General features: G+C 51.7%; 4 protein-coding genes across 4 annotated transcripts; 2 read left to right on the top strand and 2 right to left on the bottom strand.

Annotated features, from left to right (window-relative positions):
• Positions 1-938: 938 nt before the first annotated feature.
• On the bottom strand, positions 939-3397 carry P152DRAFT_460518 (vanadate resistance protein). Its single transcript, XM_033679927.1, has 5 exons — positions 2992-3397; positions 2224-2906; positions 1854-2173; positions 1326-1798; positions 939-1269 (listed from the first exon to the last, which is right to left on the bottom strand). The coding sequence occupies exons 1-4, from the start codon at positions 3105-3107 to the stop codon at positions 1367-1369; spliced, it is 1551 nt and encodes a 516-aa protein (XP_033532026.1). The 5' UTR covers positions 3108-3397; the 3' UTR covers positions 939-1269; positions 1326-1366.
• Positions 3398-3578: 181 nt separating this feature from the next.
• On the bottom strand, positions 3579-4437 carry P152DRAFT_97215 (uncharacterized protein). Its single transcript, XM_033683394.1, has one exon. The coding sequence runs from the start codon at positions 4183-4185 to the stop codon at positions 3688-3690; it is 498 nt and encodes a 165-aa protein (XP_033532027.1). The 5' UTR covers positions 4186-4437; the 3' UTR covers positions 3579-3687.
• A 4933-nt stretch (positions 4438-9370) lies between these two features.
• On the top strand, positions 9371-10600 carry P152DRAFT_460520 (DUF1681-domain-containing protein). Its single transcript, XM_033679928.1, has one exon. It carries the CDS (start codon positions 9434-9436, stop codon positions 10247-10249), a length of 816 nt encoding a protein of 271 aa, XP_033532028.1. The 5' UTR covers positions 9371-9433; the 3' UTR covers positions 10250-10600.
• Positions 10601-11092: 492 nt separating this feature from the next.
• Positions 11093-11873, top strand: P152DRAFT_451147 (uncharacterized protein; the record flags this gene model as incomplete). The annotated part of the gene is made up of 3 exons (XM_033678209.1): positions 11093-11141; positions 11189-11771; positions 11825-11873. 3 exons carry the CDS (start codon positions 11093-11095, stop codon positions 11871-11873), a joined length of 681 nt encoding a protein of 226 aa, XP_033532029.1.
• Between the last annotated feature and the right edge of the window lie 200 nt (positions 11874-12073).

Consider the following 12073-nt stretch of genomic DNA (forward strand, 5'->3'; position numbering starts at 1 on the left):
TTTACCACTAGCGCACTGCTTTGACTGACCATCTCACTCCACCCTATGTGCCATCACTCGCAGCTCGAGAACACATCATACAATTCTCATATCCGAATGTCTTTCACTGCACTCAGGAATATGAAGATCTATGCCTCGAATTATTGCATAATCTAACTAGAGGTTTGTAGAAACTCAGACACTCCGAAGCAAATCTATCTAATCACCATGGCGTCGAAAGCCCTCCAGGACAAGAACGTCGTGTTCCTGCTCCAGTGCTTCAAATATGCGAAGACCGAAGTCTCGGTAAGTCACATCCAGTTTATTTTATCCTAGCTAATCGTAGCCCTGCCTGTCAATATTAAAAATCATCGTGCTGATGTCCGAAACTATAGATCGACTGGTCCACCATGGCAGCTGAACTGGGAGTGAATCACCACACCGCCTACTGCCGCTTCCGTGACCTGAAGATGGCCTTGGAGAAGCAAGGGGAGGGTGTCAATGGTGCCGATGCTTCACCCTCCTCAAAGAAGAAGGCCTCGGGTGTCAAACCCAACACCCGGACCAACGCCAAAGGGGGGGTGAAGAAGACCGGAGGGACACCGAAGAAAACCAAAGCAAACCACCCTCTAAGCGACGGTCTTGCGACGTCCGATATGCTATTGGAGGAGCTGGAGGATGGCACTGAGCAGCCCGTGGCTCCGACCTTTCCTGTGAATTCCCTGGCAAACTCTTAACGCTCTGTACTTGGTTACTGATAATTCACTAAACCAGAACGCATACGAAGCTACCACCGAGGTCTAGGCGTTGAGTGGGACCTTAGAGGCGGACAGTTAGTGAAGGATTCAGGAATGATGCTGGAGGGATTACATGCACTCCCATATTGGGTCATCAGATATTAAGCAGCAGATCATTATGGTGGAGATTTTCCTCTGGTCAAAGCAGAGCTACGGCGGTGCGTTGATCAATAGCTTTCCAAACGGTGCAACATTCCGATTCCTATCTCCAATGAGCCCCATGTACCCGATGAACGCCTTGATCGCCGTGATCGCCCAGTCCAGCTGAGTCCCAATGTCAGACGGGACAGACTCCTCAGCGACCCCCGATGAAAGCTGCTGGATGAAACCAAACCCACGACATGATATGCACATTCAGTGCTTTCCTTTGTTACGCCGTTTTGCAGTGCTGTCTAAATAATGGATATTCGGCGAAACAAACGGTTCGGATGCAGTCCAGGCGACCGGATGATTGTGAACCCGGGATATGCATCATGAGAACAGTAAATATTACCTGTGATACGGAATCAGCGCTATGCTCCTGCAAACCGCGAGAAGTCAGGAACCTACATTCCAAAGGAATCCTAGTCCTTCTCTTCTACCACGTTTCCTCAACCCGATCCCGGCTTTTCCAGCTCGTTCGATGCATCGTCCTGACCATCATCATTATCCTCTGGCCCTGCCGCGGCTCCCGGCTGGTTTGAGCGCCTTTTCCCCGGCAACTTCTCCGCCTCGCGCGTCTCCGATTCCTCGCGGACCGCCTTTGCCTTCTGAGCGTCCTCCTTTGCCTTCTGAGCGTTTTCCTCCTCCCTCTGCACTTCTTTAATGACTGCCATGTCTGCTTTCCATTGCCCGTCCGAGGTCTCGAACTGATCTTGGATCTTTTCAATCCGTTCTTTCTCCTCCTGCTCTTTCTTCCGCTCCTCTTCAAGCTCGGCCTTCATCTCTTCCATATGCCGAATATCATCGACGGAGGGCTCATAGAGATGCCAGATGGTATAGTGCGGAAGCCCCACGACGCTGTATTTCATGCGCTTGGCCATCTGATGCCATCGTCAGTTAGTGTGTTATGGTAGAATATGGAGTGCTCGGGCCTACCTTTCCAAACCCTTCGGTTTCTGCATGTCGCTCGAAGCTGAACGCGGGAAAGTGGACTCCGGTTCTAAAGACGCGAGCCTTTGCAAGGATGCTGACACCCCCAACTCCATCCAGGTCCATCTCCATGTCGGGATCGCCATATGGGTCTCGGAGGTAGGCCAAATGGGGTCGCCATGTCGCATACTCCGCGTATCCTTCGACAATGACAGCATCTTCATCCAACGTCTTAGCAAGCTCCAACGCCGTATCCGATTCTTGCCAAGAGTTCAGATCGTATGGTTGCTCGCCGCCTAGCCAGTCGGGGAGGGGTCGCCAAACATCTGGAGAGTGTCAGATTACTCAAGTCGAAATGAAGAGCGGAGATCCTTACTGGGGACAATCACATCCTTATTGTGACGCATTAGATCTTCTAGGATCGTAAACGGCGCCGTCTCCACATCCACATCTCTCCAGTACACCCAGCTATGAACGGGCCTCAGCGCCGCACTCAGCAACCAATTCCGTGCCTGCGCCATACTCTTCCGTCGACCCGCTTGCGCCGCAAATCCGTGTCGGGACTCGACATCTTGATCCACTTTCTGGCCGAAATCTTTCTCCATGATGCTGATCTCGCCGAACGTTTGCTTCGGGTCTGGGTCGTCCTGTAACCCCTCCAACAATTCCGTAAGCAAGTCCATAGTGTTGTCTTTCGAGTCGCCCACGAGGAAGGCGAGGTCGATCAACTTGTGCGGGTACGTCAAGTTTCGGAGGTGGCTGAAGAACATGGGGAGGTGAGGTGCTGCGTCACGAAGCGGTGCACACAGGAGGATGCGCTCCTCGCGCTCCCATCCTCGCGCGCTGCCTTGAACGTTGCTCAAGTCGTAATATCGTACGGTTTCCAGCTGGAGGTCAGGGGTGCCGGAAAACAGGCCGAGCGAAACGGCGGGAAGGAGGGTGTATCGAAGCGAGGGGAATATCAGGAGGAGGAGGAGGAAGCCCAACGAGGCGAGGGCGGCGAGTCGTATCAAGAAACCGCGTCTTCTCCGTAAAGCTGTGTGCGATCGAGGCTGGAATCTAGAGGGAGGAGCGGGTTAGCGGTGCCATGACAACTGTTGCGCAGGGTAGAGAACGGGTTGACGCGGAGAAAGTGAGGACGTACCTATTTGGATGAATGGAAAAGGATTTGCCTCCCATGGGGTAGGCACCCGTGTGGCCATTGGTATACGGGTACCGCTCCATCTTGCCTTTGGACGAGAACGAGTGTATCGGAAGCATTTGGGATGGTAATCGTGGCGAAAGGGATGGTCTCCTGACGATGTGAGAAACGGGGTGGCTTCATGCAACAACACCCACAGAGGCCACGGCCTCCGGCCCTCTGCAATCGTGTGCCAAACCCGCTATGGCCGACGACTGAAGCTGAGTATCCACGGATAGTCAAGTGTAAGACCTGATCTAGGGAGTCCCCGACGAGAAACTGTTTGGAATTGGAGATAGGATGAGATCCGCGTAGCGCGAATGGAGTAGAGCGGTCGCGTGGTATCCGGGGCGTCAGAGGTGGGAACGGGTGATGGCGCCGTTGAACATAAGAATGATAAGAAAGGAGAGGATGGAGGAGAATAACTGGGAGGCCAGCTGGTGATGTCGAATCGGCATGGGCGATGTAACTTGTAACAGTTCTGTTGGTCACAGTTCTGAGTTCCGGGCTACAGCCGCTTCACTCAATCGGGTTTAGTGTTTACATCAGACTAGGTATCAGAATAATTCAGAAATTAACTAGATCTTGAATTTCGGCTTAATCAAGTTTAGCCAAACGCCACTACTGAGATCGATACGTGGGTATCAAATGAATAATTGATTACTTGATCTCAAAATTTTCCGAAATACATGTTGAATTTACTATTTGCTCTACAGAGGTCAGGCGCTGCGAGCCTGCAACAGAGCCCCAAACTATATCCTTACCCCTGGCGAAACAATTGAAGCCGAGTGATGCAACACCAAGGTGGTACCGATCCCCCGAGTCCGTGAGGTACATGTAGTACCCGACCAGGTACGCAATGTCCGTTATGGGAGTAGAGCCTGCTTCTGCTTGATCGGTCAGCGCGAGATCTTCGAAAATACTCGTAGTTCCAGCAATTTGACTGTTGGTGAGATCAGGAAAAGCCGATGAACCCATATCCCACTTCCGGCCACAGTGCCATCCAACCCAGGACGAGCAGAACGACACCACAGCACTGGACCCAGAATGACATGCAAGCAAAACTCCACAACCAATCATCCCCGACAAGTCGAGTCCGGTGCGGGAGGGTGGATTGGAAGTAAGGAATCGTAGAATGGATAGACTAGGTATCATCATTCAAGATGGATGACGAAGAAAAGGTGCAACTCACGTTAATGCTTCCTGGCGATATCATCAGGTATTCCGGAGTTCCTAAGCCTGCATCTCATAAGCCAATGTTCAACAGAAGCAGTGGAAGAAACAAGTGTAATTAATAACATCAGATATATGTAACGTTGGTTCAGTCTCTTTCATGGGTATTCAGAAGCAGAACTGTAAAAATGAACGATATCATCATGAAAGGGAGATCGAAATAGAAAGCGGCAAGACTTACGTTAGAAAACTCTATCCATTCACTCTGGCTCCCTAGGAATAGATGTCAGCAGGGGACTAGACATCAAGACCGTGTTTATTGATGTTATATGAGGTGTAAATCATCAGATGGTAGTGCATGTTGTTCAATGCTCATGGGAGATCGCAGGAACTGTGGTGAAAAGTTTTCTTCATAGAAAAAATGGGCTAGAGGGGAGGAGGTAGGAAGCTCTTACATCAGAGGATACTGAAGAGCAAACAGTGAAAACTTTCATACTGCCTTCTCATGGGAATGAACAAGCATCACATATATGCTCAAGGCTCCAGGTGCAGGAACCATTCTGATGTTCGTGATGAGAAAAAGACAAAATTGAAAGGTTGAAGCTCAAGGGAAGTTTTGTAGTGCTGCAGCGCACGTGCACGCGAAGCTTGGGTCACGTGGTGTGTATACCTTGAGATGCCTGAGGCATATAGTTAGAGCTCCAGCCACAGCAAACAAATCTGCGCCACAGTTTGATCATCAATCGCATCGCGTTAGGATTGAAGATTCAGGAAACCTTTGGATCAGCCTCTCATCGCTACCTCGCTGTAACAGGCAGCCAAACCATTGAACAAGCCAGTACCAAGGGCAAAGTCGAGGCGCTCAAATAATATGGATGACCTCGAGAATCTCGAGTACCTTTCCTTGGTCTCCAAGGTCACATCCGAGATCAACAACCATATGGGTTTGAGCGACAAGACGTTGGCAGAGTTCGTGATTGACCAACATGCGCAATGCAACTCCCTTCCAGAGTTCAAGAAAACACTCTCTGGGCTTGGCGCCGACTTCCCGAACAGCTTAATCGAGAGCATCGACCGGCTCATCCTGACTTTACACCCGAAACATAAGAAATCTGCGGCGGCAAATCGATCAAGAGGCGATGAAGATGGCGGAGCGAACAAGAAGTCGCGAGTGTTCAAAGGCTTGGCTATCCCCGACAAGGAGATCTCTTGGGAGAATAAGAATCAGGGGAACGACAAGAAAACAAAGTCGTCAGGGCTGGATGAGTTGGATGATACATTCGCCCAACTTGAAAGTCTTGCTGGGGAAAGGAAGACTAAGCACCCGGAACCTTCTTCGAAACGTCGCAGTCCTTCGCCAAAGCCAGACTATGATTATACCTTCGATATCTTGGAAGGCCTGGAAGCAAAAGCTCGGAAAGGTCACAATGGAGGTTCAAGAAAACGAAGCGTCAGCCCAGAGCGGGAAGACCGCGACAAAAGGAGCAGCAAGCGGTACCGGCAACGGTCCAGGTCAAGAAGCCGAAGTCCTCGTGGTTCTAAATATGCGCGAGACGGACCCGGATACGTCGATGAATTTGGAAGGACAAGGAAGGAGAGCGGGCGACATACGGACCGAAATGGAAGACGAAGACACCGTGACGACAGTGAGGACCGCTTTACAAAGCCACCACCGCCCGAGATCGACGACAGTCCTACCCTATACAAAATCTACACAGGCCGCGTTACTGGTATGAAAGAGTTTGGAGTGTTCGTCAACCTCCAAGGCGTCAAAGGACGGGTTGATGGTCTTGTCCATGTGTCCGCAATGCAAGAAGGTGCTAGAGTCAACGACCCGGCCGATCTTGTGTCGCGGAACCAGGAGGTCAAAGTCAAGGTTATGAAGATTGAGGGCAACCGGATCAGCCTATCCATGAAGGAGGTTGACCAGGTCACAGGCCGTGATCTTGCACCAGGGAAGCGGCTTGCGTCCGGTGCAAATATGGAGGGTTTGGGTGGTATGGACAGCAATTCGGGCAGATATGGCAACCTTGCGTCCGAAATCCCAATCGTCGATGATAACATGAACGGCAAACCCAATCGGCAAAGGAAACGGATGACCTCCCCAGAGCGGTGGGAGATCAGGCAATTGATCGCATCTGGCGTAATCAAAGCGGAGGACTATCCCGACCTCGATGAAGACTACAACGCGGCCTTTAACGGGGAGATCGAAGAGGAGGAAGACATCGATATTGAAGTAAAGGAAGAGGAGCCTCCGTTCTTAGCGGGTCAAACGAAGCTTTCGTTGGAGCTATCGCCGATCCGCATTGTCAAAGCCCCCGAAGGCTCGATGAATCGAGCAGCCATACAAGGAGATGTCTTGGCCCGAGAACGAAAAGATCTGCGTCAACAGGAAGCACAAGACACTGCTGCCCAGCGAGCGTCCCAAGTAGACTTGAATGCGCAGTGGCAGGACCCGATGGTCTCCTCAGCGGAACGAAAGTTTGCGAGCGACTTGAGGTCCGCTGCCCCGCGACCGACGAACGAGCCGTTGCCCGAATGGAAACGCATCACGCAAGACAAAGAACAGTCCTTTGGCAAACGAACCTCGATGACGATCAAGGAACAGAGGGAAACATTGCCGGTGTTTAAATTTAGGAAGCAACTTCTTGAAGCGGTGAAGCAACATCAGTTGTTGATTGTCGTCGGTGATACCGGGTCGGGGAAGACGACCCAGCTCCCGCAATACCTCGCCGAAGGTGGATATGCTAATGAAGGCGTGATTGGATGCACTCAGCCGCGCCGCGTCGCCGCCATGTCTGTTGCCCAGCGTGTCTCCGATGAAGTCGGATGCAAGGTAGGGCAGGAAGTGGGATACACAATTCGATTCGAAGACTGCACAAGCCCCGAAACCCGCATCAAATACATGACGGATGGTATCATGCAAAGAGAGATCTTGTTGGATCCCCTACTGAGCAAATACTCCGTGATCATGCTGGACGAGGCGCACGAGCGGACGATCGCGACCGACGTGCTGTTTGGATTGTTGAAGAAGACGTTAAAGAAAAGGCCTGACTTGAAGTTGATTGTCACGTCCGCCACTCTTGACGCAGACAAGTTTTCGGAGTATTTTAACAAATGTCCGATCTTCTCCATTCCCGGACGAACCTATCCGGTTGAAATTATGTACTCGAGGGAGCCCGAGTCGGATTATCTCGATTCTGCATTGACAACCGTCCTCCACATCCACCTTTCCGAAGACGCCGGAGACATTCTTCTTTTCTTGACCGGTAAAGAGGAGATCGATACAAGTTGCGAGATCCTGTACGAGCGGATGAAAGCGCTGGGTCCCAGTGTGCCGGAGCTGTTGATTCTCCCAATCTACGGCGCATTACCAGGCGAAGTGGCCAGCCGTATATTTGACCCGGCTCCGCCCGGTACTCGCAAGGTCGTCATTGCGACGAACATCGCCGAAACGTCTATCACTATCGACGGCATTTTCTATGTCGTGGATCCTGGTTTCGTCAAACAAACCGCCTACGATCCAAAGCTGGGAATGGACCGACTGCAAGTCACCCCCATCTCCCAGGCACAGGCGAAACAACGCTCGGGGCGAGCTGGACGGACTGGACCTGGGAAATGTTTCCGTCTATATACCGAAGCCGCATTCCAATCGGAGATGATCCCGACCACGATCCCAGAAATCCAACGGCAAAACTTGAGCAACACGATTCTGATGTTAAAGGCGATGGGGATCAACGACCTGTTGCACTTCGATTTCATGGACCCTCCACCCACGAACACCATGTTGACGGCTTTGGAAGAGCTCTATGCGCTGTCTGCATTGGATGATGAAGGCTTGTTGACGAGGCTCGGGAGGCAAATGGCGGATTTCCCTATGGATCCCGGCCTGGCGAAAACGCTGATCATCTCCGCCGACATGGACTGTTCAGACGAGATGCTCACCATCGTGTCCATGATCTCCGCCGTCCAAACCGTCTTCCACCGCCCCAAGGAAAAGCAACAACAGGCTGATCAGAAGAAATCCAAATTCCACGACCCCCACGGCGATCACTTGACCCTCCTCAACGTCTACAATGGCTGGAAACTTTCGAAGTTCTCCCAAGCGTGGTGCTTCGAGAATTTCATCCAACCGCGTTCGATGCGCCGGGTCCAGGACGTTCGCCAACAGCTCGTCACCATCCTCGACCGCCACCGGCTCCGTATCATCTCGTGCGGCCGTAACTCCATCAAGGTGCGGCAAGCCCTCTGCGCGGGCTTCTTCCGCAACTCTGCGCGCAAGGACCCGCAGGAGGGGTACAAGACGCTCGTGGAGGGCACGCCCGTCTACATGCACCCGTCGTCCGCGCTGTTCGGGAAGCCCGCCGAACACGTCGTGTATCACATGCTGGTTGAGACGACGAAGGAGTACATGCACCACGTCACGGCCATCGAGCCGAAGTGGCTGGTCGAGGCGGCGCCGACATTCTTCAAGGTCGCGCCGACGGATCGGCTGAGCAAGCGGAAAAAGGCAGAGAGGATCCAGCCGTTGCATAATCGGTTTGCGGGGGAGGATGATTGGCGGTTGTCGGCGCAGAGAAGACAAGGGAGAGGCGGTGGTGGTACTTGGGGATAGACCAGCAGTTGATTGGAATGAAGAGGGCATATATTAGTACAATTTCTGGAGACCTTGCGGTTCAGAAAGAGGGCGTAGTCGTCCGAAGCGTTCATCTCATAGTGCTTCTTGTCAGGGGAACAGAGTCCTGGCACTGCAAATCTCATTGGCTGAAATTCCAGGTCTCCAATACTCTTCTCCAATACTTGTCTTCATAGAGGGCAAGGCTAAGATGTCACTTCTCAGTCTGCATGAATCAATCTATGAAAGTCTGCCAATAGCATTCAGTGGCCTTCGCTTAATATGGTCGCCGCATTTAAAGCTGTTTGGGTAGAGAAGAATCCGAAGTGCGTTCTGCTTTCCATCTTGCTTTCCTACTAACTAACTACTAGTATTTACAAAGTAGTGTTTTAGGTAAGAATCTGAGACAGATCTATTATGAAGCCCCGCATTGATATAACTACGCCAAATTTGACTCGGGATTGATGTATGTGGTCGTCTGTTTCCATCCGTGTAGCTGATATACAGCAGTGTGTTCCGTAAATGCAGTGACTTGATATCTCATGGGTTTACCCCACTACGCTCCTTCACACATCTACATCCCACAGCATCAACACCTCTATATATCCTACTGATATCATGTCTTCAGCCATGAATTACACCGACCCCGTCACTAATCGTCCTCTCCCCCCTGAAACGATCCAACGCGTCCTATACATCGCCAACGCCGTGCACGTCTACCAAATCCCCCCCATCACCTCCGCCTCTGGTTTCAAAGCCGCCTCGTGGACCAGCAACCCGAAATCCCACATCTTCACCGCCCGCCTCCGCATCATCGAAAACTCCGTCCCCGCCACCGCCCGCGCCCCCGAAAAGGTTGCCATCTACGCACTCCTCGAAGACGCCAAGGAGGCCACCCTCTTCGCCGCGTGCCCGTATCTCCACCCCAGCAGCATCGAGCAGGCGCAGGACAGCTCGCGGTTCTTCGCGGTGCGTGTTGTGGGCGATGGGGGGATGAAGGCGACGTTGGGGATCGGGTTCGAGGAACGGCCCGAGGCGTTCGATTTCAGCGTGGCGTTGCAGGACGTGAGACGGCAGTTAGACATGGACGTAGCACAGGGTCCCGGAGCCCGAGGTAAGGCCAGTGGACGCGCCGCGCCGTCAACGGCTGCGGAGGAAAAGAAGGATTTCAGTCTGAAAGAGGGTGAGACCATCACCATAAATCTAGGGAACAAGACCCGGACCTCGAGCGGGCAGGGGTTTGGCTCCGCCGACGCGGTTCAAGAGCAGCGAGCGTTGTTTTCCCTTGCACCTCCACCTACGGGAGGGGTCAATACCGGTACTCAGAGGTCGAGTTGGGGCCCATCGAGCTTTCCATCGCCACCGAAAGCTCCGGACAAGAAAGAGGCCGAGGAGTTTGGGTTTGATGATGGGGAATTTGGAGAGTTCCAGTGATGTTGCTGAGAAGGTTCTCCTCTATCTCAACGGAGTGGTTGAGAGCCATTCCGGATTTTGGCGTTTTTCAAGACTTCAATTGGGTCGATGATACCTGCCTGCATTGATCTAACTCCATGGAGTACTGAATATGGTCCTTGATTTTTACACTACCACTTAATCCTTCCCCATCCCACGGAATTGATGCGTCCAAGTATGTACAGAAAACTGTAGACTGATGACTGGCTATAAGAAACCATATATCATGCTTGCCAGATGCTCTTCACATAGAGTACAAATCCAAAGGCTCCTCAGAAGTTATACTTCCAAACACTCAAGCAATAGTTCCCGATGGTTGTCCTTTCCCGTCAAATCGGACTCCCCTAGCAGCATATAGTCAAGGCCCTACGGACAACATCTAGGGACACATCCAATGGCTGACCAGGCTATTGAAAGCCAAGATACCTATCTCGGGGGTGCTGGTTATAATCGATGCATACTGAGAGATAGAATTCCTCCATGGTTTCAGACAATGGTTGACAGTTTATGTTCCGTGTCCAACTAGATGACGGGATTGTATCCTCCATCTCCCAATTAGTATCATAGAATCAATCAAAATGCAGCACTCATGACGATGCAGACTAATTGTTAACCAATTGTGAGGCTTCATATATATTAAAAGGGCATGCTGATTGGACGAATTAACTGATATATTCCAGGACAATGGCATCTGGATTGGCGATGATTGGACTGGTGTCACATAGAGACAGCTACTGAGAAGTAATCTAGAAGGCATTATTGATGATGATTGCTTCCGCCTTTGTAAATGTGCATCAAACTCTTCTGTGGTCAGACATCACGAAAATGAAGGCGTCCTGGATCGTGTTTCTACCGTCTTTGGTATCTGCGCACTGTACGTCTGAAATACTGGGTAACGAGAGGCATGCTCACTGGTAACAGACACATTCCCGGTCTTGAACAAGACGCCAGACTGGTCTCATGTCCGGCAAACAGCCAACGATGGCTCCGCTGGGAACTTCCCCATCACCGATCTGGACTCCCCAATGATGAGATGCTTCGAGAAGAGCGGCCATGAGCCTGCAAGTACGCTTGACGTGCAAGCTGGTCGGACACTGACCTTCACGGCATCGAATGGACTCGGACACCCAGGGCCGTTCTTGCTGTATATGGCAAAAGTCCCTTCAGGCCAAAAAGCAAGCTCGTGGGATCCGAGTGGGAATGTGTGGTTCAAGATCCAGGAATATGGTCCGAAGGTCACGGCCCAGGGCTATCAATGGGAGATCAATGGATCAACCAGAGACGTGCCGGTGACGATCCCGAAGGACGTACCGTCAGGAGAGTACCTGCTCCGGGTAGAACATATCGCGATCCATATTCCGGAGACACCGCAGATATACATCTCGTGTGGCCAGATCAATGTTCAAGGCGGTGGAAACGGCCAGCCTAAACCATTGGTAGCCTTTCCCGGGGCGTATTCAAAGAATGACCCTGGAATTGCCGTATACAGGCAATGGGACAGCGTGTGAGTTGTATCCAATGGCCGAGAAACCCAGACATGCTGAATGAGTACAATAGGCCGTCGGAGAACGTTCCGATGCCTGGACCACCAGTGTGGAAGGGTTAGTACCTGAAGGTTGGAATCTAGCAGCGAAAAATACCAATTCCAGAGACATTTAAAGGCAAGAAACCTGAGCAAAAGCAATGGAATGGGCAGGAGAAAGAGCATCTCGATTCATGTTTGTATAAAGCATCCATCAGGTCATCGTGGCTAGTCGGAGCATGTTGCATGGCGGACCCGTGTGCTGCGTCGACGTAAAAGGAATC

This window comes from Eremomyces bilateralis (genome assembly GCF_010015585.1).
Source record: "Eremomyces bilateralis CBS 781.70 unplaced genomic scaffold P152scaffold_18, whole genome shotgun sequence".
Lineage (NCBI taxonomy): Eukaryota > Fungi > Ascomycota > Dothideomycetes > Eremomycetales > Eremomycetaceae > Eremomyces > Eremomyces bilateralis.

Bases quoted from the DNA above. Each gene is read 5' to 3' on its own strand.
- P152DRAFT_460518 (XM_033679927.1), bottom strand. From the start codon at position 3,107: ATGCTTCCGATACACTCGTTCTCGTCCAAAGGCAAGATGGAGCGGTAC. The intron at 2,907-2,991 runs GTACGTCCTCAC...TCCTCCCTCTAG, and splicing joins TTTTCCATTCATCCAAATAG to ATTCCAGCCTCGATCGCACA. The intron at 2,174-2,223 runs GTAAGGATCTCC...GACACTCTCCAG, and splicing joins TAAGGATGTGATTGTCCCCA to ATGTTTGGCGACCCCTCCCC.
- P152DRAFT_97215 (XM_033683394.1), bottom strand. From the start codon at position 4,185: ATGATGATACCTAGTCTATCCATTCTACGATTCCTTACTTCCAATCCA.
- P152DRAFT_460520 (XM_033679928.1), top strand. From the start codon at position 9,434: ATGTCTTCAGCCATGAATTACACCGACCCCGTCACTAATCGTCCTCTC.